This window comes from Zootoca vivipara, chromosome 1, assembly GCF_965207765.1.
Source record: "Zootoca vivipara chromosome 1, rZooViv2.hap1.1, whole genome shotgun sequence".
NCBI classification, from domain to species: domain Eukaryota; kingdom Metazoa; phylum Chordata; class Lepidosauria; order Squamata; family Lacertidae; genus Zootoca; species Zootoca vivipara.
The window spans coordinates 2,668,174-2,691,518 of NC_142582.1; the positions used below are offsets into that span (position 1 = coordinate 2,668,174).

At 42.5% G+C, this 23,345-nt stretch overlaps 1 protein-coding gene across 4 annotated transcripts in view; it reads right to left on the bottom strand.

Moving 5' to 3' along the window:
• AGAP1 (ArfGAP with GTPase domain, ankyrin repeat and PH domain 1) overlaps positions 1 to 23,345 on the bottom strand; it is a 373,158-nt gene that overhangs the window by 36,523 nt on the left and 313,290 nt on the right. For all 4 annotated transcript variants that reach the window (XM_035139168.3, XM_088666036.1, XM_088666000.1 and 1 more), the window contains 3 exons: positions 23,184 to 23,338; positions 21,522 to 21,612; positions 19,409 to 19,631 (listed from right to left, as the gene is read on the bottom strand). In XM_035139168.3, the coding sequence (XP_034995059.3) occupies positions 19,409 to 19,631; positions 21,522 to 21,612; positions 23,184 to 23,338 (469 nt within the window). The remainder of the gene's footprint in view (positions 1 to 19,408; positions 19,632 to 21,521; positions 21,613 to 23,183; positions 23,339 to 23,345) is intronic.

The following is a 23,345-nucleotide window of genomic DNA, read 5'->3' on the forward strand; positions in this document are numbered from 1 at the left end:
TTTGGCCCTGAGCAGGGCACAAGGAGGTGAGGGTGAGGGAGAAAAGAACACTTTTGTGGGTTGAGGGCTAGCCCAGGCTGTAACCCTATTATAATGGGTTTGAGGGGAAACTGTAGATCATGCTTAAGGCTATTTATTAAAACATGTTTCTCTGCAATTATGTACTCACTGTCCAGATCTTGTGAGATTTACTGAAGTGAATGTGAAGGAAGCAGCCTCCGGAACAGAGAGCCTTCTTGAGGAAGGCCTTCTGGCAAGAGATGGCTGCAGCAGTTGGCAATAATGTGCTTGCTAAGTGTCTCAGGAACCTGATCAGGGGAGCTTTAAACTAAATCCTGAGGGGGCAGGAGAAAATACTACAGATGGCAGGGGAACACCTGGCGCTGGGGAAAATACTGTAGTTTCACTGATGCTTAGCAGAAGGAGGAGAAATGCTATTGGGTGGCAGAGAGAAGGTGGAATTGCTCAACACCTACTTTGCTTCTGTCTTCTGTCTTCACTGTCCAAAAGGAAAGTGATGCCCAACCTGGTGATAACAGAATAAATGATGCAAGGAGGGAGCTGCAGCCCAAGATTGGATAAGAGGTAGTAAGGAAGGCTTCCTCAGCCTCATCCCTCCAGATGTTTGAGAGTACAATTTCCACCCTCCCTGACCACTGGTCTTGCTAGCTAGGGATCATGGGAGTTGTGGACCAAAACATCTGGAGGGGTGAGGTTGAGGAAGCCTGTACTGTAGTAAGGGAACACCTAGCTACTTTAAATGAATTCAGATCTCCAGGGCCTGAGGAGCTTCACCCAAGAGTACTAAAGGAGTTTGAGGAGCTAATCTCAGAGCCTCTGTCTATAATCTTTGAGAATTCTTGGAGAACAGGTGAGGTCCCTAAAAACTGCAGGCGGGCACATGTTGTCCCCATCTTCAAAAGGGGGGGGGGATAAGATCCAGGTAACTACTGACCGGTGAGCTTGACAGCATTACCTGGAAAGGTCCTAGAACAGGTAATTTTAAAGGGCTCATAGGACGCCTGTGAACACTTAGAAAAGGACGTGGTGATTACTAAGATCCAACATGGGATTCTCAAAAACAACTCATGCCAGACAAATCTCATTTCTTTTTTGATAGAGTTACAAGGCTTGGTGGATCAAGGGGTGTTGTGGATGCAGTGTATCTCACTTTCAGTAAGGCTTTTGAAAAGTCGCCCATGATATTCTTGCAGAGAAGCTGGTGAAATGTGGGATGGATGATGTAACTGTTAGATGGTTGACTGAGTGCTCATTAATGGTTCCTCATCATCCTGGAAAAAAGTGACAAGTGGGGTGCTGGAGGGCTCTGTCCTGAGCCTGTTGTTTTTCAATGAAGGAACTGATGCTCATTCAATTTGCAGATGACACCAAACAGAATTGGGATTCAAGATGACCTTAACAGACTGGAGAACTGGTCCAAAACTAACAAAATGAATTTCAGTAGGGACAAATGTAAGGTTCCACATTTAGGCAGGAAGAACCAGCTGCACAAATATAAGATGGGGAACACCTGCCATTAGTACACATGAAAAGGATCTAGGAGTCTTCGTACACCACAAGCTGAACATGAGTCAACAGTGTGATGCAGTAGCAAAAGAAAGCTAATGCTATTCTAGGCTGTACCACCAAAAATCAAGTGCCCTTATTTATAAAGGGAACTAACAGTACCACTCTATTTTGTCTTAGTTAGACCACACCTGGAATACTGTGCCCAGTTTTGGGCACCACAATTTAAGAAGGATATTGACAAGCTGGAACATGTGCAGAGGAGGGCAACTTCCAGATCAAGGGTCTGGAAACTAAATCTTATTAGGAGTGGTTGAAGGAGCTGAGCATGTTTAGTATGGAAAAGAGGAGACTGAGAGGAGATAGGAGAGCCATCTTGAAATATGTAAAGGGCTGTCACATGGAAGATGGAGCAAGCTTGTTTTCTCCTGCTCTGGAGGCTCGGACCCAAACCAATGGTTCAAGTTACAATAAAGGAAATTCTGACTAAACATCAGGAATAACTTTCTGACACTAGAGCTAGATCCACAAATATTATTGAAAAATATTGAAAGTACTCAATTATCTGAGGTTCTGTCCCCACCAGCAGAAGCCTGCCCACCGCAATGTCCCATTTACGAGGTATTGTTACCCATGATTTCCCAAGAAAAACTCAACAACTTTGGTTTCCTAAAAGAAACTCAACAACTAACAAACATCTTGGCTATGGCCATGCTTTCCTACTCTACAATTCTATGACTCTCTAAAACAGGGAGAGTGTGCTTGTGCAGTGAGGGTAGAACTCATAGAGTTTGAGAGACAGGAGTTAGAGTAGAACTCATAGAGTTTGAGAGACAGGAGAGATTTGCGTCCTGTCCCCCCCTGTCACCTACTCTCTCAACATTTCCTTGTGCAAGGAAGGGACAGCTTGTGGGAGAGACAAATTGCTGTAACAGTCAGAGGCAACTGTCCCAGAGGCAGTGAGAGGCCCAAATGGAGTGGGTAAATGTCTATATGTCACCCCCTTTTCTTACAAATGGAAATAAACAGAATAGCATCTTTATCAGGACCAACCAAAAAGTTATACAATTGCCAGGAAACTTTGAAGGATTTTTATTCATGTTCAGGATTATATTTTTTTTTTGGGGGGGGTGGACTGTAAAGGGGGAAATATGATATCTCCCACAATGTAGGTTATAGTATAATTTCAGAAATGCAATTTCAGAATTTCATTGCCCAGATCAGATGTGAATATGAATTCAGCCACCTTATTCCTTGGAGAGACTGCTGGTTGTTTAAACTTGTAGGTATCGAAGTTTGCACAACTGCACATGCATGGGTTTTCTTGCTGTACACCTGGTGCAGTCTGAGCCTGAAGTCCACTTTATTCTGGGGTTTGCATTGCCCATTGTCATAAAACTGAGTATGGTGCACTCTGGCAAAATAGTCAACCCTATTATTTTTAGCCTGTGGCTTATTTAGGGCTCTTTAACCTAAGTTATCTGGGAAGATTTTCAGTAGCTGTTTAAGGCAGGCTGGGGAACCTCTGGCCCTTCAGGCCAGGCCACACCACTCACTGGCTCTGCTGTGGGCCCTCCTCGAGTGCTTTTGCTTGTTCTGAATTGGCCTTTGAACTGTGGTAATGCCTCTTGTTTGCCTAGATGAGGATGCAAAGCTATGTGTGTATGCATAGACACACCTGAGTTTTGTGTACTGTACAATGGTAAGAGGTGCACCTATTGCTCCATATGAACCCCAGTAGGTTTCCACTGCAGTAATGTGGTCCTTGGCCTGAAACAGGATTCCCACCCCTGCGGGAGGGACAGTCAGAAGGAAGAGCAGAGGGCCGGAAATCACATGGTGAAATGATTTGGATGATAATATGCAGCACTCTCAGGGCTGAGAGTGCTCACTGGAAGTGCTCACTGGAAGGACAGATCCTGAAGCTGAGGCTCCAATACTTTGGCCACCTCATGAGAAGAGAAGACTCCCTGGAAAAGACCCTGATGTTGGGAAAGATTGAGGGCACTAGGAGAAGGGGACGACAGAGGACGAGATGGTTGGGCAGTGTTCTCGAAGCCACCAACATGAGACAGGAGTGCCTGGCGTGCTCTGGTCCATGGGGTCACGAAGAGTTGGACACGACTAAATGACTAAACAACAAATGCAGCACTCTGCCTGGAATGTTTGAAGAGATCATCACTTTGATAAAATATATTTCTTCTTAGGCAGAACACTAAGAAAATGTATTTAATGTCATTGAAATGGTTGCACTGGTGGTAGAGGGGAAGAAGAAAACAAATTGGAGGCTGGGAGACATATAGGAAAAAGTGCAGATGAATGTGAAGTGGAAATGGGAGGGGGGAGAATAATTTGGGGGTAGAGGGAGAAAAAGGAATAAAGTGCTAGGAAGTAATAACTTGGGAGTGAAGAATGAGACAGAGCAATGGAAAGTGTGTTTGTGTGTACGAATGAGGGAGGAGCAATGAATTCTCTGTGGAACAGAACAAATGACTTTGTAATTTATATGTGAGAGTTGCAATAGTGATTTATAAAATTATTAATGTTTAGAGTGGTAGAGAGAAGTTTTCTATCCTGATCTCATAACACCATAATGCATTATCACCCTATGAAAGGAAGTACTTCACATGGTGTATAATTAGGTTCTGGAACTCACTATTACAGTACAAATTGTAGTGATTGTCAGCGGTCCTTTATGTTTTTGAAAACTCATGAAGTACATGAGGAAGTGGGAAAGGTGCATGTATTCAAAATAAAATACTAGCTTGGAACAAACATACTTGTGGGATGCCCACAGATCCCATTGCTACCATCACACAATAATTGTTGGGAAACCACAGAGGCTAAGTCACTTTGTGAAAAGGATCCCCTTTGTTGTAAGTTAGAGGGGTGATTCCTGGTGATGTTTCAGCTTTCCATTATACTATCTGAAAAATATCTCCAACTCAGCAATTTTCCTTTTAGCACAACCCTTTGTCCTCTTCCCCTCAGACACTTTAACAAAAACTGTGCTGGGTGTCTCTTTAATATTTCCTTGCAACCTGATACAAACAATTGGGGCACCGGCCAAAGAGTTTAAAATCAGACTCATTTACTGAACCTCCAAAAACCCCAGAAATCAAAAACTGCCAAGACTGACATATACACAGCTTTATTGCTTCCAGGAGGGGATTTGGAGAGGATATCTGGTTCTTTTGGGTGCTAGCAAGAAATTATCCATCCTAATTAAGAAGCATGTTTTCTCCTGCTCCTGTTCATCTGTTTTAAAAATCCTCCACTGACTTTAATTAAACCTGCCATGGAGGAATGATTTCAACAAAGCCAGAAAACTATTCAAAGCATAATGCTTTCTATACTGGTCAGTGAAGTTTACACAGGTCCATTCAAGCCCAGTAGAGGTTTTGAAGCAGAGGCTGGATGGCCACCTCTCATGGATGCTTTAGCCGAGATTCCTGCATGGCACGGTTGGACTAAAGGACTCTCCAACTTTACAGATCTATAATTCTATGATGCTTCTGGGGCTTCACACTGCTGTGACCTTGTAAGTGACCAGATAAGGACAGCATGATTGACCAGCACCGGAATTTTTTCATTACTTATATTTCATTATGATTGCAGTTATTAGTGGTATATTATATTTGCACAGGACAGAAGAAACAGATGGAAGTCCTCAGCCTTCTGACACCACAACAAGCCTAGGAGAAACCTCCTTTACACTATTGTCAGTACTGAGATGCAACAGATACCTCCCATTCTCCATTCCTCAGGGAAAATGGGAGAAACATGCTCCCGTATCCACCCCCAAGGTCCAGTCCACAGCCCAGACTATTTTATTTAAAAATATTTATATTTTATCATTCACTCAAATTCAAAGATCAATAAAATAATACAACACAACAAGTGAAACCAAGCAGCTAAAAATGGAACCACAATGCTGCTGCTGCAGCAGCAACAACAGCAACAACAGTAATAAATATTGGCAGCACAATGGAATATAGCAATAGCTAATCAAGAACTCAACTAGCAATCCCTAGTACACGTGTATCATAACTGTAAAGACTGTACTTGGTATCTGAAGAAGTGTGCATGCACACGAAAGCTCATACCAATGACAAACTTAGTTGGTTTCTAAGGTGCTACTGGAAGGAATTTATTAATTTTGTTTGTACTTGTCAGGGACGGTGCTGTGGAGGGCTGCACTAAGGAGGAATGGTGGGAGCCTCTCCCTCCCCCTGCTCCTGAATCTTCCCAGGAGCAGGAGGACAGTATAGATTTGGAACAATGGTTTGCAGAGGGGCATAGTTCAGAAGGCAGAAGCTGGGAAATACTGGAAGGGGAACAGCTAGGAGAAGAAGCACTGTAAGAGAGAGGGTTAACAGATTCACAGTTTCTGGACAGCATTCCTCCGCTCAGCCAAAGGTCAAGAAGAGCTGAGAAAGTGGCAGAACAGAAAGCACAGAGGGTACAAGCTCAGATTACAAGATGTAGGAGTGATATAGATTAATAGGGACGGAAGGGGGTGTGATCCTTAATTGGGAGCACTGCCATTTCTAGGAGATGTGTTTGTTGTTGTCTTGCTGTGATTATTAACATTTCTAACTGGTAAGACGTTCCTTTCTTATTATCTACTGCCATGGGGGGAGGAAGCCGATTCCCCAAAGCCTGACAGTACTACAACATGGGTGCAAACTGTATTATAGGGAAAGTGTGCACACATGCACACATGTGGACATTTCTCTGCACTTTGTCTAGATCTGTGGTTCCCAATGTAGGGCATAAACCTCACAGGGGGCAACCTGACTTTTAGGGGGGGGGGAATTTGGAAGCTTCCTTAGACCAAGTTAATGGCCTTTTAGGCCCCCTCCACATGAATAGGAGTTCACTTTTGAATAATAAGAATTACATGTCACGGGGGGGGGGAGTCAGATCAGGAATTTAGAGATGCTTAGGTGGGGCATGGCCAAAAAAAGTTGGCCTAGATCGAAGTTGCAGAGTATGTTGCTGGACTTTTGTGGACGTCATGGGAGGCACAAAGGAAAAGAACTCCCCCCTTCAATATTCTAAAATCAACCCAGTTTAATTTATATGTCCTTAGTCATTTTGGAAAGTCATGCTGACTGCTCCTTTGTATTTGCTTCCAAGATTTTGATTGTATACAATATAAAATAAAAGAGAGTGGGGCAGTTAAGGGTATGAAACTTGGGAGTGTGTCCTGCATGGTGCTGATGCGTTTATAAGGAAAGAAGGGACTTCATATTGGAAAGAAATAGTATGTGGAGCTTAGTATCATGAGCAATAACAATAGTACTAATGCTGAAACATCAGTTTATAATTGCTTAGGAAAGGGTGACGGGTGGATCCTCAAAATTAAAGCTCTGAAGGACGACAGGTAATTGCTCAACGCAAGCCTCCAATGGAAGCAGTCAGAATACTTTTGGTGCAGTAGTAGAGTATCAGCTGCAGGAGGGGCACAAGTGGGGAGAGTACGATTGTGCTCCTATTCTGCTTGTGGGCTCCGATAGGTATATTTTAGCAAATAAATAGTATTGGTGTTTTCAAGCAGTAATACCTAATGCAACACTAATTCTTTCTGAGGTTCAATTTTCACTGCAAAAGTTGTGATTTGGGTGGCATAGCTGCCAAGTTTTCCCTTTTCTCGCGAGGAAGCCTATTCAGCATAAGGGAAAATCCCTTAAAAAAAGGGATAACTTGGCAGCTATGTTGGGTGGCACAAAGATATTTCCAAAACTCCTTATTTTCTACTCTTTCACACATTTGCTTTTCATGTCTCTGGGAGGTGAAGGAAAGATAATGCATCCTCACTGTCAATGAAACTGGGCTGATGCACTGGTATACATCTCCCATTGAAGGAAATGCAACAGAGAGGAACAGTATTCACATTTTGATGTATAGCTAACCATGCAACCAAACATTGATGTCATTCTTCTTCGTGGCATTGTTTTCAATGGGAGAAACAGCTAAATAGGAGTACTTTTTTAAAAAAAATACATTTTTATTGATTTTCCAATATTGTTCCAATAGCAGCCTCATTATCACGATACAAATTTTATCCAATTAATTAATGCCAATTATTCAAATGTCAAATTATACAATTTAATCAAACTCTTGCATGCTAGAGTTGATGAGTTCATTCCTCTACATTTTTTCTGCATTCCAAAATTTTAATAATTTCCATTCCATTCCATTCCAATATAACGGTCCCTTATATATCAGCTAAAACTTGTGATTTCTATTCATGTTGGTATAATGTATAAAGTTTTGAGAAACTTTACCTGTAATCCTTATTCTTTTTTGTGCGTAACAGTTCCCCCCATGATGTTTTCCCATCCATATATGGTGCTGTATCCTGCATTCCTGCCACTGTTGATGTTTCCCATCATGTCCCGGGAGAAGCTGTTATCTCAGTTTTCAAAAGTCCCATGATTTGGCTTCCAGTAAGCAAGCCATCTTCACAATTTTTCCAGCCTAGGAAGAACGGTCTAAATCCAGATTGCAGATAGTTAAACCAAAAACTTCTATTCCTGCAGCTGGTGGGCTCCTTTCCTCCCTGCCGCTGATTTATGGTCATTTGTCCTTATCTTGAACACATTCCTTTGTGGATAATGGTGGTTATGGAAGATTTTGCTCTATATTTTCAAAGCATAGCATTTCTCACCCCCTTCCCTCTCAGTTCCTTTCTCTCTCACACACAGTTCGAATTTTGCTAAATACCATGTTATATTCCGATTTCTTTCATCCTCATTTGTGCAGATTTTTTTAAAAATAGAACTTACATTCTGGGTAGGGTTGCCGTATCAAAAAATGTAGAGAAAAACTTTAAATACCGGTAAGCAAACCGTGGGCCTCCCTCCCCGCACTGTCTCTTTCACTGAATGAAATCCGCTCTCAATCCAAATCTTTTATATCCTTGTAGCTGGGTTGTTTTCACAGTTTCTTATCTCATCATCTCTAGCATCTGTAAAGGTAAAGGTAAAGGGACCCCTGACCATTAGGTCCAGTCGTGACCGACTCTGGGGTTGCACGCTCATCTCGCATTATTGGCCGAGGGAGCCAGCGTATAGCTTCCAGGTCATGTGGCCAGCATGACAAAGCCGCTTCTGGAAAACCAGAGCAGCACATGGAAACGCCGTTTACCTTCCCACTGTAGCGGTTCCTATTTATCTACTTGCATTTTGACGTGCTTTCGAACTGCTAGGTTGGCAGGAGCTGGGACCAAGCAACAGGAGCTCACCCCGTCACAGGGATTCGAACCGCCAACCTTCTGATCAGCAAGCCCTAGGCTCAGTGGTTTAACCACAGCGCCACCTGGGTAGTTCACTCCAATTAGCAGGATAACCTCTCCTTCCAAAAATGGGATTGGGCAGGGGTCGTAGCAGCCACAGTGCTCCATACCCCCAGTGCCTTTGCCTGCCCTCACCTTCCATGGGGAAGCAAGTGCCAGACCGCCAGCCAAACTGTGGATGGGAGCCTGGTTCCTCTTTCAACCAAAGAGGAATGCACATAATGAAATTCCCCCATCATTATCTGGTTATCTCCATCTGTGTCTTCTGTGGTGATGGGTAATGTTTAGGGGTGGAATCTTCTTTCTTGTAGTTTGAATCCATTGCTCCGTGTGCACTTCTCTGGAGCAGCAGAAAACAACCTTTCACCCTCTTCTATATGACACCCTTTTATATATTTGAACATGGCTATCATATCACCCCTTAACCTTCTCTTCTCCAGGCTAAACATACCCAGCTCCCTAAGGCATTCCTCATAAGGCATCGTTTCCAGGCCTTTGACCATTTTGGTTGCCCTCCTCTGGACATTCCAGCTTGTCAGTATCCTTCTTGAACTGTGGTGCCCAGAACTGGACACAGTACTCCAGGTGAGGTCTGACCAGAGCAGAATATAGTGGTACTATTACTTCCCTTGATCTAGATGCTATACTCCTATTGATGCAGCCCAGAATTGCATTGGCTTTTTTAGCTGCTGCATCACACTGTTGACTCATGTCAAGTCTGTGGTCTACCAAGACTCCTAGATCATTTTCACATGTACTGCTCTCAAGCCAGGTGTCTCCCATCCTGTATTTGTGCCTTTCATTATTATTTTTGGCCCAAGTGAAGTACTTTACATTTCTCCCTGTTAAAATTCATCTTGTTTGCTTTGGCCCAGTTGTCTAATAAGCAATTAACTGTAATGTACTCAAAGATGAGTTAATGAGGATAGCTCAGTCATGTGCGAGAGTGAATTACAACACTCTGAGAGAATTAAGAAGTCTCCTTAACCCACAGAACTTGCTAAAATATCCTATGTAAAATGTGTGTCCCCTAGCAGCTGTTTGGTCTGTGGAAGCACAGCTGCCTAAACTTTATTGGCACTAAATGTCATTCTTGCACGCAAATTGGATGCCTGGAAAACCCGAAGGCACATCTTGGTCCGTTAGTGCTATCATATACAATCATGTTCCCCAATAAGATGTGAAAACTGAAATGGAAAGCGTCAACAAACCCTGGCCACAGCAAGGACCGGGGCATGCCCACTGACAAGCGTGCCACCATGACAAAAATTTACTCTGAGTTGTAATTAGTGGCACTGTCATTTTCGGTTGCTCCTGCCAATTAATTTAGCCTGTCAAATAGAAAAACAGCAACATTCACATGATAATTTATAAATGGGGAGATGAGTCTAGCAAAGCTGTAGCTGCAGCCAGCAGAATTCCCTCAGAGCACTTAAAAAATAAAATAAAGGGAATGGGGGTGTGCATGGGGGTGGGCGGGAAGAAAGTTAAACTGTCCTTGTTATAATTGTTAACGCTGATCGCTCAAGTAGAAGACGGGCTGATTAAAACTCCAAACGAGCCTCTAGCTCGCTTATATCTCAGAGTCCGGAATGATAGAATCAGAGGAGTTTATTCATACCATTAAACCCCAGAGAACTTAATTGAAAGAAGAGCACAGCCCGGACCTTGACAAGCGGGAGGTCACAGTAATTGCTGCCGGACATATTTAACATTAAGATAATCAGGCCATTAATTACCCTTTGGATCATTAAATCAGCCAGTTGCAAAATGAAATTTCTGCCTCTATTACTCACTTGAGAGACCACAGGGGTGGCTTTTAATTTATCAGTGAGCTTGAGATACAAAGGACCAGGCATGGGGAAGGAGAAAAGGGGGAGAGGATGGGGGGGGGTTGCTTCAGCAGAGGCAGGAATATCAATCCGCCATGCTTGGTGATTGTGGCAAATTAACTAGGTAAGATAACCTCAGCTTCTAAAAGGCAGAAGCTGGGGGTATGTAAATAGATGAGGGCAGACAGGGAGATCAGAAGCTGCACACCACTTAGCAGGATAATAAAGGAAATCATCCTTGATTATCAGTGCTAATTTGGACACTGCCGGTAGCTTGTTATGCGTGTTCTGAGTAGCATTTAATTAATTCAATTGCTTGTTAATGAGGGAAGTGACATGTGGGGAGCAGATGCCACCCAACTGCAGATGGGCTCTGGTCAGCCCATCACAATAAAGTCTTTTTTTAAAGCCCCCCCCCAGTGCGAAAGGTGTCAACCATGGAAGCACATTCAAAAGGAGCATAACACTGACCTCACCAGGAAAAGAGATGGTAAGAAATAATAAATCCTGACAACAGTGAATATACAGGTACTAATGTTCCAAGACTCTATCTGTAATGGTACTTACATCCTTATATCAGAAATTCAAGAGTAATATGACTACACTATCATTGTATGATCAGATTTAATAAGGCAAAGAAAGGTTGCAATGCAATTGTTTATATCTGAGCTACAGGCAGTTTTGATAGGCCATCCCTTGTCACAATTCTCAATAGGAGTAGCTATAACCTCCATTCCAGACCAGCCTGGCATTAGCAGTTCAGAATTTTGGGGAGTGGGGCACTGTTGCCCGGCAAAACCCCCAAGTTGCTGTTGGACAGGCAGCAGCAGCCAGGAGTATGCAGAGCATCAGGCACTCGTCTGGCATTGCCACGAACGGCAATCATCATCATATACGGCTTTACTGAAGGGTGGAATCATCTTCTCAACCACCTAGCAAGTATCTGCCTATCCTAGCTGTTGGAATGGGCAGGTCAACAGTCAGTCCTGCTTCTGTAGGAATGCTGTGATGACTGTTGCCTGCCAGTCAGCCCCAGCCTTGTTCAGCATAGAGGCTGTTGTGATTCAGGTACTCAGAGCATAATGGAGACGGATGCATTTAATGTTTGCTTCTGTGGCCAACCTGCCAGCTCTGGTCTTTCCTTGCCTGAGCCCTGGCTGTCCACTTGGCTAGCACAGCCTGAGCCTGGCTGGGAATAAGTACTTTAAAGCTACCTACATTTACAGCCCTGCCACTCACATCAGCACAAGAATTCAGCAGGCAGCCAGTGGTATAGTGGCTAATTTTGAAGTGTAGAAGCTCAATGTGATGGCCCCCATAGGCACATCCCATGGACACAGTTGAACTGACCCATATACACAGAGACATACAGAACACCCCCCCCCAAAAAAAAAACAAGCAGATGCACTTGGCATAATACCAATTATTTTCAGAATCAGCTGACACTTGCAGATATTTAGAAACCAACTTATCTTGGAGGACACATTAAGCATTAATAAAAGATCTTCAGCTACCTGCAATGCAAACTTTAGCTTTCAACTTGAAATGCAAACAGTGTTGCAAATAACTGTCAAGTGAATGTTTGGGCTAAGGGGTCATCAATATATGGATGACACCCAGCTCTATCACTTATTTTCACCTGCAAATTCCAGGGAGACTGTGGAGACAGTTTTGGAGTGGATGGAAGCGCTGTGAGTGGGAATGTCAGCTGATTGAGATGGAGGGGGACAACTGGTTCTAGATGGAAAACAAAGCTGATAGATAGGGGATTCTCCTTCATCAATTTAGGCTGATAGGCCAGTTAGGACTACTGTATCACAAGACCAGGCCTCAGCAATTCATGCATTAGCCACTCTCAGATTAGGCTACTGCCCTATGCTCTTTGTGGGACTGACTTCGAAAATGATGCCCGCCTGCTGCTGAAGAAACAGGGGCTTTCCCATGGTGCTTCACAGACTGTGGCATTTCCTCCCAAACCATAGCTGCCAAGTTTTCGCTTTTCTCGCGAGGAAGCCTATTCAGCATAAGGGAAAATCCCTGTAAAAAAGGGATAACTTGGCAGCTATGTCCCAAACCGGCAGGGAGTGACGCTGCAGGCTTCAAAGGAGGTTTTAAAAACCCATGTTTCCAAGGACCACTTTCACTTGAATAAGGATAATTTGCTGAGGACACTAACTCAGGAAACTACAAATGAGTGGATAATTTGTAAGGTGCTATATTAATGTTATTTATCTGACTGACTTTAACTGTGAAAGTTGTTCTTTACTAATGTTTAATGCTGTTGTCTTTTTATAGCTTAAATTGATGGTTACACTGTGTTTTTATGAGCCATCTTGAGTGCCCAGTGCCTGAAAAAGGAAGACAATATAGTTTTATTAATAAATAAAAATAAACAAATATTCTGGGTCCACTGAGCATGTTCAGTCTTTATTGGGCCACATTTGTGATTTCCCTCTATTTTGTTTTTTTGAGGGGTGTGTGGACTGACTTATGTCCAGGCTCCGCTACATGAAAACCTTGACTTTCTTCATGAATGTCTATGGATGACAACCACTTCTGTTCATGTGGTTTTGTTGGGGGGAGGGAGGGGTTGGCTGTTTTTGTCAATTTTCTGTACTGTATCTTCATTTCGGATCTTACGATTTATGTAAAAATTGTTCAATCTGGTTGTACACATTTTGATGTTTTGTTTATTGTTTGACTACTTTGGTTATGTTTGTAGTTACATATTTTTTTTAATATGCTGTACGTGACCTTCAGCATGGTTTTAACTTTGGAAAGGTAGCATACAAAGAGAAGCTATTCTTAATCAATAATTTTAAGTGCGAACTAGGAAGTAACCTACCTGGACCCTGAAATTATTCTTTCTACACACCCACACCCACCTTTGTCTTCCTTTGTCCAGCCACTCTGTTCTGCTTCTCCCCCAGCCCTTAATAAGCCAGCCAGTATTCCAGGGTCACTGAGTCTTTAATGGGCTGTTACCAGAGTTCTCATTTCCCTTACCACAGCACCAAAGAACTCTAAATAACCTATAAAAAGAGGAGAGAGTACAAAACTCCCAAATTGTTGACATACTTGTAATAAACCTTTAGTTATAAACTTATCACTAGAGACCACAAAGTTATGCTGCAATTTACAAAAAATGGCAACATATAGAACAAAAAAAGGGGGGAGGTAAGACATGGAGCTCTTCAATTTCCTATCATGATACTGACGTGAATTGCTACCAGTTCTTTTTTGGGCAACCTCTAAACATGCGTCTAAGTCTGCTGAAGTCCGAGTGTCCCACAAGAGGAACCCAACTCAGATCACATTCCTGTACTGCTGCGACTTGTAGGACATCCTGCAATCTGGACCGAGCCCATGTGTTGGCAGCGCATTTGTACACACAAAGCATATCCTAAGATGAACATTGAGGGAAAATAACTAATGAGGTAGTTCCAGATCAGCATCAAGATACAGGCAAACATTTTATTAATTCCTGTTTTAAAGATGGACAGTCTTTTATGTTATTCAAAAGCAATACTTTCTTTTATCAAGCAGAATTCTGTCCCTGTGTGGCTGTTCAGACACCACTGCCATTTCACTGCCACACCAGTCAAAATCAATGCTTTAGGTGCTTGCTTAAATGGTATCAATAGCAACTGGATGGGAAAAAAGTCTTGATTTGAACCCCAATTCATTTAATTATAACATTGATCAAATCTAATTTGACCCACATTACGAAGGGAGGGTTTAAGGACAGATGCCCCCAAGACATCAAATTTAATATTGAATACACTGGGAAAAAATGTCAGCTGTTGCACAATCCATACCAAAAGATTTCCCCCTTTTCTCCCTTTCCTGGGAGTAATTAAAAGATGCTTTTCTTGACTAATGATCCCCTGTTTAGAAATAGGAAGTCGATATTCCTCCTGCAGCAGTCAGCTTCAATTTGTCACACTGCTCCAGAAGTTTGAGAAGCAGTTCTCAGGGTTGTTTGGTAATTGCTAGAGCCAATTACAAGCCTTTTAAAGCTGACCTAATCAGTGGGCCACTGAAAACAATCAGAAGCCAGCTGGTCTTGTTTCTACAGTAGTTTCAAAAGCTCCCCTCCTGCTTTGCAACTTTATAAATTTTTTGTGCTTGGTATAGTCACACAAATCACAGAGCACAAATGTTAACTTGCAAGCTGTAGCTGCTCCCCAAGATTTCCCTCAGAATCAGACAAAACCTCTGCTTAAAGTTCATTGCAGCTTCCACTGCACTCCTGGTTAGGAAGAATGACCTGTTTCTAACTGCCAGATTTAAAGTTAGGTATGATGTTAATGTTGAGATCGCCTGAACTATTTGAATTTTCATAGTAACTGTAAAAATCACAAGAGTGGAAGTATTTCCCATACCAAGACTTGAAATTTACCCTATTTGATAGTATTAAGTGATGGAGAATCAACATACTTTTTCTTCTTAATGGTATTATTTACATAGCACTATCAATGTACATTGCTCTTTATGAAATTCTGCACAAAGAAGCTTACAAACCAAAATTCAATACAGGAGCAAGGGGGAAGTCTCAGCAGGGCAAACAAGATTTCAGTCAAACTTAGGCTTAGGATATGGGCACAATGCTTTAGGTTACAAAGTCTTCTACTGTATACGCTACTGAGGGTGCAAAATTTCACTTAATTATATAAGTCTCTGAAGCCACTCAGATTATATATAGATGAGAGACCAGGTACAGGGGCTGGGCAGAACCAGAGTGTAACCGTGGGGGGAGGGGCAGCAGTGGGCATGCTGGTGGCGGTCAGAGCATTCCTCTGCTCCTCCCCAAATATCTATGGCCCATGAGTAAACAAAAGTGCACTACTACACAACAGAGTTTGGAAGGGTTAGGAGTAATCTATCTGAAAAAGTAGCAGTGCATGAAAGACAGTTGCCATGACTACAGTATACAGAAACTGAATGTAACAGATTTGGCCTATTTTTACCTATACTAATTTTGGCCAAAATTGGATGTGGGGGGCATGAAATTTAGTATTTTTAGGAATGCAACAAATATATGTTAATCACAGAGTCCTGATGCAAACTTCTCCCATTTACAGCTATGGGTGTATTTTGAACAGAACACCTGGTTTCTAAACTGTTATCATGGATCCATGAACAAAGAAGGGTGGGCAAGAAGAGGGATTTGTGTCGTGTGGTTAAATCAGTGTAAGAATGGGATGAAGGCACAGTAGTTTGCTCATTGGAGAGAAGAGTCTGCTCTGTACCTGCAGGTTGGCTGTAAGGGTGCTGTTGCGGCTACTCTTGAGTAACAACGTCTGAGTCCGCTCTGACTTTAAATTTTTTATTGTGCATAATATTTACAGTGCAGAGATAGCAAAAAACATGACCTCTTAGTCACTTGCAAAATCCGGGAGTGGACGCTGCCTGTTACGTGTCCAGCATAAAAGCTTCAGCACCCCAAAACGCGCCCCCCGACCTTACGCTTCGGTGCGCGCCTTAAATCGGGCGACGGAAGCGGCTGCCTGCTCCCCTCCACCTGTTGGCCAGGGCAGTGCAAGGGCTCTCCAGGATCGCTGAGCCTTAACTGCTCCATCCCGCTAACTTCCTCGAGGTGCTGGGGTGGAGGATGGGGGGGGAGGCTCCCTGTACGGAGGTCCCCTGACACTGGCTAACACTTATTTGGGAAGTGATGAAAACTTAGGGTATCAACCAACATGCAAATCAATATGTGAACCCATTTAGAATGTTGCTTTTTTTTTTGCAAAAATTACATACAGTATGTGCTTTTTATATAAATGTATGTGATGCCACTTTTCTGCAAGGTGGCTATATCCATGAAATGGTAGGACAGTTCTTCATATGTCCCTGGTGCTTATTAGTATCCTACACATACTAATGCTACTACAAATTTATTTATGTATCACAACCAAGAGTGATATGGAAGGTTATTGGCTTGGGAGAGCTGTTTGGCTTCCTTAACTCAGCTTCTTGCAATTAAGAAAATTAATCATTTGACATAGAACTCTACCTATGGGTTAACTACAGTCTGTAAACTTCAGTTCAGATAGACATAATGCTGGAAATCATTCAACTACCTTTTAAAAAAGTAATCATTTTTGGTACATTACCAGTGCCCTTTCTGGCTACCAGTGCCCAGAGGCAATCATAGGGATGCAAAACAGGTAAGAAATACCTAATGATTTTGCTGACACCTTGTGTTTGAAACAACGATATTAAACCAAACATCATACATTTATGCAATATGGTAAAAAAAAATTGTTTGAAAAAGGAGAAAAGAGGGCATCTGTATTATAAACTAGTAGAAAACAAAATATTCCTCAAATGGAAAGTTATAATACACAACCTTTAATGGTCTGTTTGTATAAGAAGGATGTGCACTGTCAGATAACAAAACTACTTCATGAACCTATGCTGAAAATTAGTAACAAGAAGAATAAATCCAGATACGATTTGTCCCATTGAAATAACTGAGATTTATGAGGACAGGTTAGCATATAGTTTCAATGGGCCATGGGTAGATCTAACTTTCTCTGCATTTTAGCTTAACTTCAGTACAGTATAAACTTTTTTTTACTATTTATGTCTATACAAATCTGCATATATAGTAATCAAATAATGAATCAAAGAAGGCACGAGGAATTCATTTTTGGCACTGTTCACATTATGATACAAATAGCTATATTAGTTCTGTGATAGCAAAAGACACACCAGGGTTTATATTTTTACAATGTTATGGAGCAGAAACCAAAGAAAGAACACAACACCCCCACGCTCCTATTTAGGAAGAAAGCACTCAGGTATTTGAACTCCAGCTTGGTTTCCCCAGCCACTCTGGGCGGCTTCCAACAAACATTAAAATACATTAAAATGTCACACATTAAAAACTTCGCTAAACAGATGTTTCCAAATGTCAGGTAGTTTTTTATTCCTTTGACATCTGATGGGAGGGCATTCCACAGGGCGGGCGCCACTACCGAGACGGCCCTCTGCCTGGTTCCCTGTAACTTGGCTTCTCGCAGCGAGGGAACCGCCAGAAGGCCCTTGGCACTGGACCTCAGTGTCCGGGCAGAGCGATGGAGGTGGAGACGCTCCTTCAGGTATACTGGACCAAGGTCGTTTAGGGCTTTAAAGGTCAGCACCAACACTTTGAATTGTGCTCGGAAACGTACTGGGAGCCAATGTAGGTCTTTCAGGACCGGTGTTATATGGTCTCGGCGGCCGCTCCCAGTCAACTGTCTAGCTGCCACATTCTGGATTAGTTGTAGTTTCCGGGTCACCTTCAAAGGTAGCCCCACATAGAGCGCATTGCAGTAGTCCAAGCGAGAGATAACTAGAGCATGCACCACTCTGGCGAGACAGTCCGCGAGCAGGTAGGGTCTCAGCCTGCATACCAGATGGAGCTGATAAACAGCTGCCCTGGACACAGAATTGACCTGCGCCTCCATGGACAGCTGTGAGTACAAAATGACTCCCAGGCTGCGCACCTGGTCCTTCAGGGGCACAGTGACCCCATTCAAGGAGATAAGCAACTACCTGACATTTAGAAAACACTTAAAGGCAGCCCTGTTTAGGGAAGTTTTTAATCTGTGATATTTTAATGTATTTTGGTATTTGTTGGAAGTCGCCCAGAGTGGCGGGGGAAACCCAGCCAGATGGGCAGGGTATAAATAAATCATCATCATCATCATCATCATAATCATCATCATCATCTCTCCCAGCGGCTTCATGTAGATGTTAAAAAGCATGGGGGAGAGGACAGAACCTTGAGGCACCCCACAAGTGAGGGCCCAGGGGTCTGAACACTCATCCCCCCCCCACTTTCTGGACACAGCCCAGGAGGAAGGAGCAGAACCACTGTATGGCAGTGCCCCCAGCTATCCAGAAGTGCCCCCTAGACGGTCCAGAAGGATGTTATGGTCAATTGTATCAAAGGCTGCTGAGAGATCCAGCCAAACTAGGAAACAGCTCTCACCTTTGTCCCTAGCCCCCCGGAGATCATCGACCAGTGTGACCAAGGCAGTTTCAGTCCCATGATGAGGCCTGAATCCCAACTGGAAGGGATCCAAATGGTCTGCTTCTTCCAGGCGTGCCTGGAGTTGTTCAGCAACCACTCGCTCAATCACCTTGCCCAGGAATGGAAGATTTGAGACTGGGCGATAGTTGGCCATACTGTCTGGGTCTAGAGATGTTTTTTTAAGAAGCAGTACATGTGGTGAATGGGGGGGGGGGTTGTGTTGAACTTACAGGTCGCCTTCCTTATGCTTTGCTGACTATGCTTAGGGTATTTGTGAATTATAATGTTTATCTGGAGAAAGAACTCTGATACCACAACCCCAAATCTACTTCCAAGCACCAGTCTGGGGGCAGGTAAGTGTTGCTCCCAACTGCAGTGATTCACTGAATGTATACAGAAGTGAATTGCAGTCCGTTCTTTTAAAATTTACAACAATGTATATAGTAAGCACACACAAACACAGGCAAAGAAGGAACTCGCTTGCATCCCTCAGGGTAAACGCTAGCTAGCTAGAACGGGGCAAGAGGAATCTCTCCCTTGCAGGACTAGTTAACTAGTTACACCACTCTGAGCTTCTTGGAGAAGCATTAGCTCCCATTTAAGACTGCAGCCACGAGAGCAGTGAAGAGGTACTTTCAAAAGATAAACATTTCCATCTAAAGTTTGAGTTAGATATCTTTCACGTACTTTTTTAAGGCCTGCATGCACACTGAAACAGCTTACCTTGTGGAGTCTGGAGAGGGTTTTGCATGTCCCTGGGTATTTTCTTCCCACACGCTATTTGCTAACTCGTTCCCAATGGAGGACATTACTTTGATGAGTTCAATAGACCATTCATCCAAGTCAAGTGAGCGCACACGGGACACGTGGGTGCCAAGGTTTCGATGTATCCCTGAGCATTCAATACACATGAGGGCTCCCAAATTTAAGCTTGCCCAGTCAGGATCTATAGGAAAAGAAAACAAAGCAACACAATGAATATACATCCTATGAGCTTTTCCCACTTATGGCAAGGTAACCAGTAATCAACTCTGTTTTGAAGTTTTAACAGAACCCCATGATGCTGATGAGTCTGGACCCCATATCTAATTCTTAGCCAATTAAGGGAACGTTTAGCTCATAGGTTTTGGGGAATATGTTTAATTGGCGAATAAAATCTTAAGAATTATTATAGCAAATGTTGTTCTACCAACAAGAGCATGGTAAAGGTTAGAAGCAAGTAATTTAAAGATGATGTTTTTACATGAAGGTACAAGTGCAACCTGAGACACGGGTGGTGCTGTGGGTTAAATCACAGAGCCTAGGGCTTGCTGATCAGAAGGCTGGCGGTTTGAATCCCCATGATGGGGTGAGCTCTCATTGCTTGGTCCCAGCTCCTGCCAACCTAGCAGTTCGAAAGCACGTCAAAATGCAAGTAGATAAATAGGATAAATAGGATAAAATGCAAGTAGATAAATACAGCGGGAAGATAAACGGCGTTTCCGTGTGCTGCTCTGGTTTGCCAGAAGCGGCTTTGTCATGCTGGCCACATGACCTGGAAGCTATACGCCGGCTCCCTCGTCCAATAATGTGAGATGAGCGTGCAACCCCAGAGTCGGTCACAACTGGACCTAATGGTCAGGGGTCCCTTTACCTTTATACACTATTTTTGGTGCCAGGTTTTATTTGACAGGCCATTTAAACAGATGTATTTAGTTTGCATGATTGTTTTACAATATTATTGCTGTCTCTCATTTTTGACATTCCATTATTAATGTTGATGTTTTGTTGATGAATTGGCTTATTTATATCCTTTGTACACCAGCTTGAAATCTGTTTGGATGAAGGGCAGTCTAGATATCTTGAAATAAATGCTAAAATGCAGAAACAATGTAGAATCATAGGGTTGGAAGGGGTCCCAAGGGTCGTCTAGTCCAACCCCCTGCAATGCAGGAATCTCAGCTGAAGCTCCTGCAATGAGGAATCTCAGTGGTAGAAGGGTTATAAGATGTGTTTCCCCCCTTATTGGCATCATCTCAACTTGCAGCACTGGTAGGAAGAGTAACCACATCATAAGCCCCTTGTGTGTGGTTTGTTTTTTGGCGAATTTTGACACACGAAGCTCAAAAGGTTGCCCATCACTGGCATAGGGGGAGCTGACCCCCTCACCTCTTCAGCTGCTCCAGGGGAACCCTCATGCCCAGGCTAAAACTTAGATCCCATCACCTTCCACTCAGAAAACTGAGTTATCTGAAGGACCAACTAGGCCTGTATCGATTTAGCCGCAAAACCCCATAGCAAGTGCCAGATGCAGACATGTTAGCTTGGGAGGGGTTAAAAAGCAAGTGGCTGCCCCCTGACTCCTGAGCCAGGCTCAAGGTTTTACACATACATATATTTGTGAATCTCATGCTGCTGTACTCAGTACTTCATTGCTAATATTAAGATAGGCATTGCACATTTTCCTTTTTGTCTGGAAAGAATGACTTTAAAATCCACTAAAATTCCTAAGAGCCATTATTTCCCCTCTTATCTAGAGCATAACAGTAGCATGTTAAGTTGAAAAGGAATGCAAAACTTGGGGAAAAATCTCCCTCCTCAAAAATGTTCCAGGTCAGTACTGACAAAAATTTTTAGGTCTTAATCTAACCAGCAGCATGTGTTAATTAGGATTTAATAGGAATACACCACACAAATCAAATTCCATAATGAGCACTAACTAGTGAAAAGAACACTGAATACAATACCAAGAGGGCAAGAACTAGAACAGGTGTTCATGTTCAGGTAACACTGAAGCAAAGAGACTACAAGCTTTATGATGTACAGGATAATGTTTCTTGTGGAAAAAAGTACTCACTTTGTACCCCACAGTCCACACAGCGAGAATTGCCTCTGATGTTTCTTATTGACTGAAGGGCCATGGCCTCATTCTGACTTGTCAGTCGGGACTGTGTATATTTAAATAAACACACATACAGGAAATAAGAACTCAAAGAAAAAGACAGAGACAACATTTCTGTCAGCTGGTGAAAAAGAGAGTTCAGAACTGGGTTGAATGAATATGATCACGGAATTTGATGCTTTTGGTTAGCTTCTCAGAAGTTGATCCTGTAGCATCTTTAAGTACTGCAATTCAGTGTCTGACAGGCACAGCTCACAGTTTTCATCCATGTGTCTGACAGCTCAAGCTTTTATTGAACCACTGGGGCAGAGAGAGTACAGGACATCAGGAATCCAAAGGGTTGTCAGTGGTAAAGAAAGCTCAGAACTGACGTGTGCCATTAATACCATAGATGATTACAGAACAGTCCATTCTTAAAAATTCTGTTAAATTAAATTAATTCCTGTACCACTTTTATTTCATGGTTATTGATTGTTGGGAGGATTTGGGAATAGAAGCAATGGGGAACAGAGCATTCTACCATCAAAAGGTCAGAATTGATCTTGTGGCTTGGTTACAGACCTCTCTTCACAGTGGCCTGCCAGTGACCTCTACTTTGACCCAGAAAGATAATCTCTATAGAAAGTGACTTTCAGTTTCTAGACCAGCTGAGTCCTGAGCAAATTCAGCTAGCTGTATCAGATCATGAACTTCCGGCTATAGATTTCAACGGAAGCCATACAACACTCTATGTGGGCTGGTATCTAGATCTGCCGCTATCAGGAATGTGTCTTGGTGGTTTCCTCAATCTCTTCAATTTTGCAGAACTGTTCATGTTAGCTTATGAACGTAAAACATGTACGAGCCATTATGGAATGAAGGTACTACTATATTTCCCTTTTCAATTTAATCTACTTGTTGTTTAAAAGTCATAAGACTTAAAGTTTTATTTATACATTGAACATGTATTCAGCCCTAATTACAGAGAAGAAACAACCCCCCCCCACTAAGCTTTCCTTAGCCAAGGTCAAAAGAACAAAAAATTGTCAACATGTATCTTGAAATGTAAGTCCCAATCCAGCTAAATTTTGTAACGACAAATCCCCATTGAAACGAATAAATTAGTTGTGACCAACCTGTCCCACAACTTTCGAGAGGATTAAGTTATGACTAACTTTAGCTAGATCACAGTTGTAGACAAATGTTGAAATGGGACACTGTGCACAATACTATCCTAAAGAATTCCTGCAGTATTAAACATAAAGCATCATACATTTTCTAGTCCTAGAGAAACACAACAGCTTCCAGGAAAAATGGAAAAGTAACAAAGTAGGAAAAACTACTACTTTGCATTACTGTACTCAAAATACTGAAAGCAAGATTTAGATCAATTTAAAAGCACCAATCACAGTAATTCATTCAACTATTCATTCCAAATGAGTTATTTTAATGTGAAATTATATAGAAAACTGAAAAAGTAAAACAATAAATAAGTTGCAATTAAAAATCTAAATGCAAAGCAAGGCAAAACACTCCAGACATAATAATGCTGCAGGAATTTCTCCTTTAAAACGTTATAGAGGGTCTAAATGTTGATGACATATATCCTTTTCCTCTGATCAGTGTTGTGCATCTAACCTTATTCTTGCTGCTCTCACATGACTGCAGGCTGGCCAGAATTTGACTCTCTACAGCTTGGACCCAAGCATCTCTTTCTTCATATGTTGTAGCTTCAAAGTGCCAAGTCTGACCAGTAAGAGACACAATGATAAACTCAAAGTTTTCTTCTTGTTCTGAAAG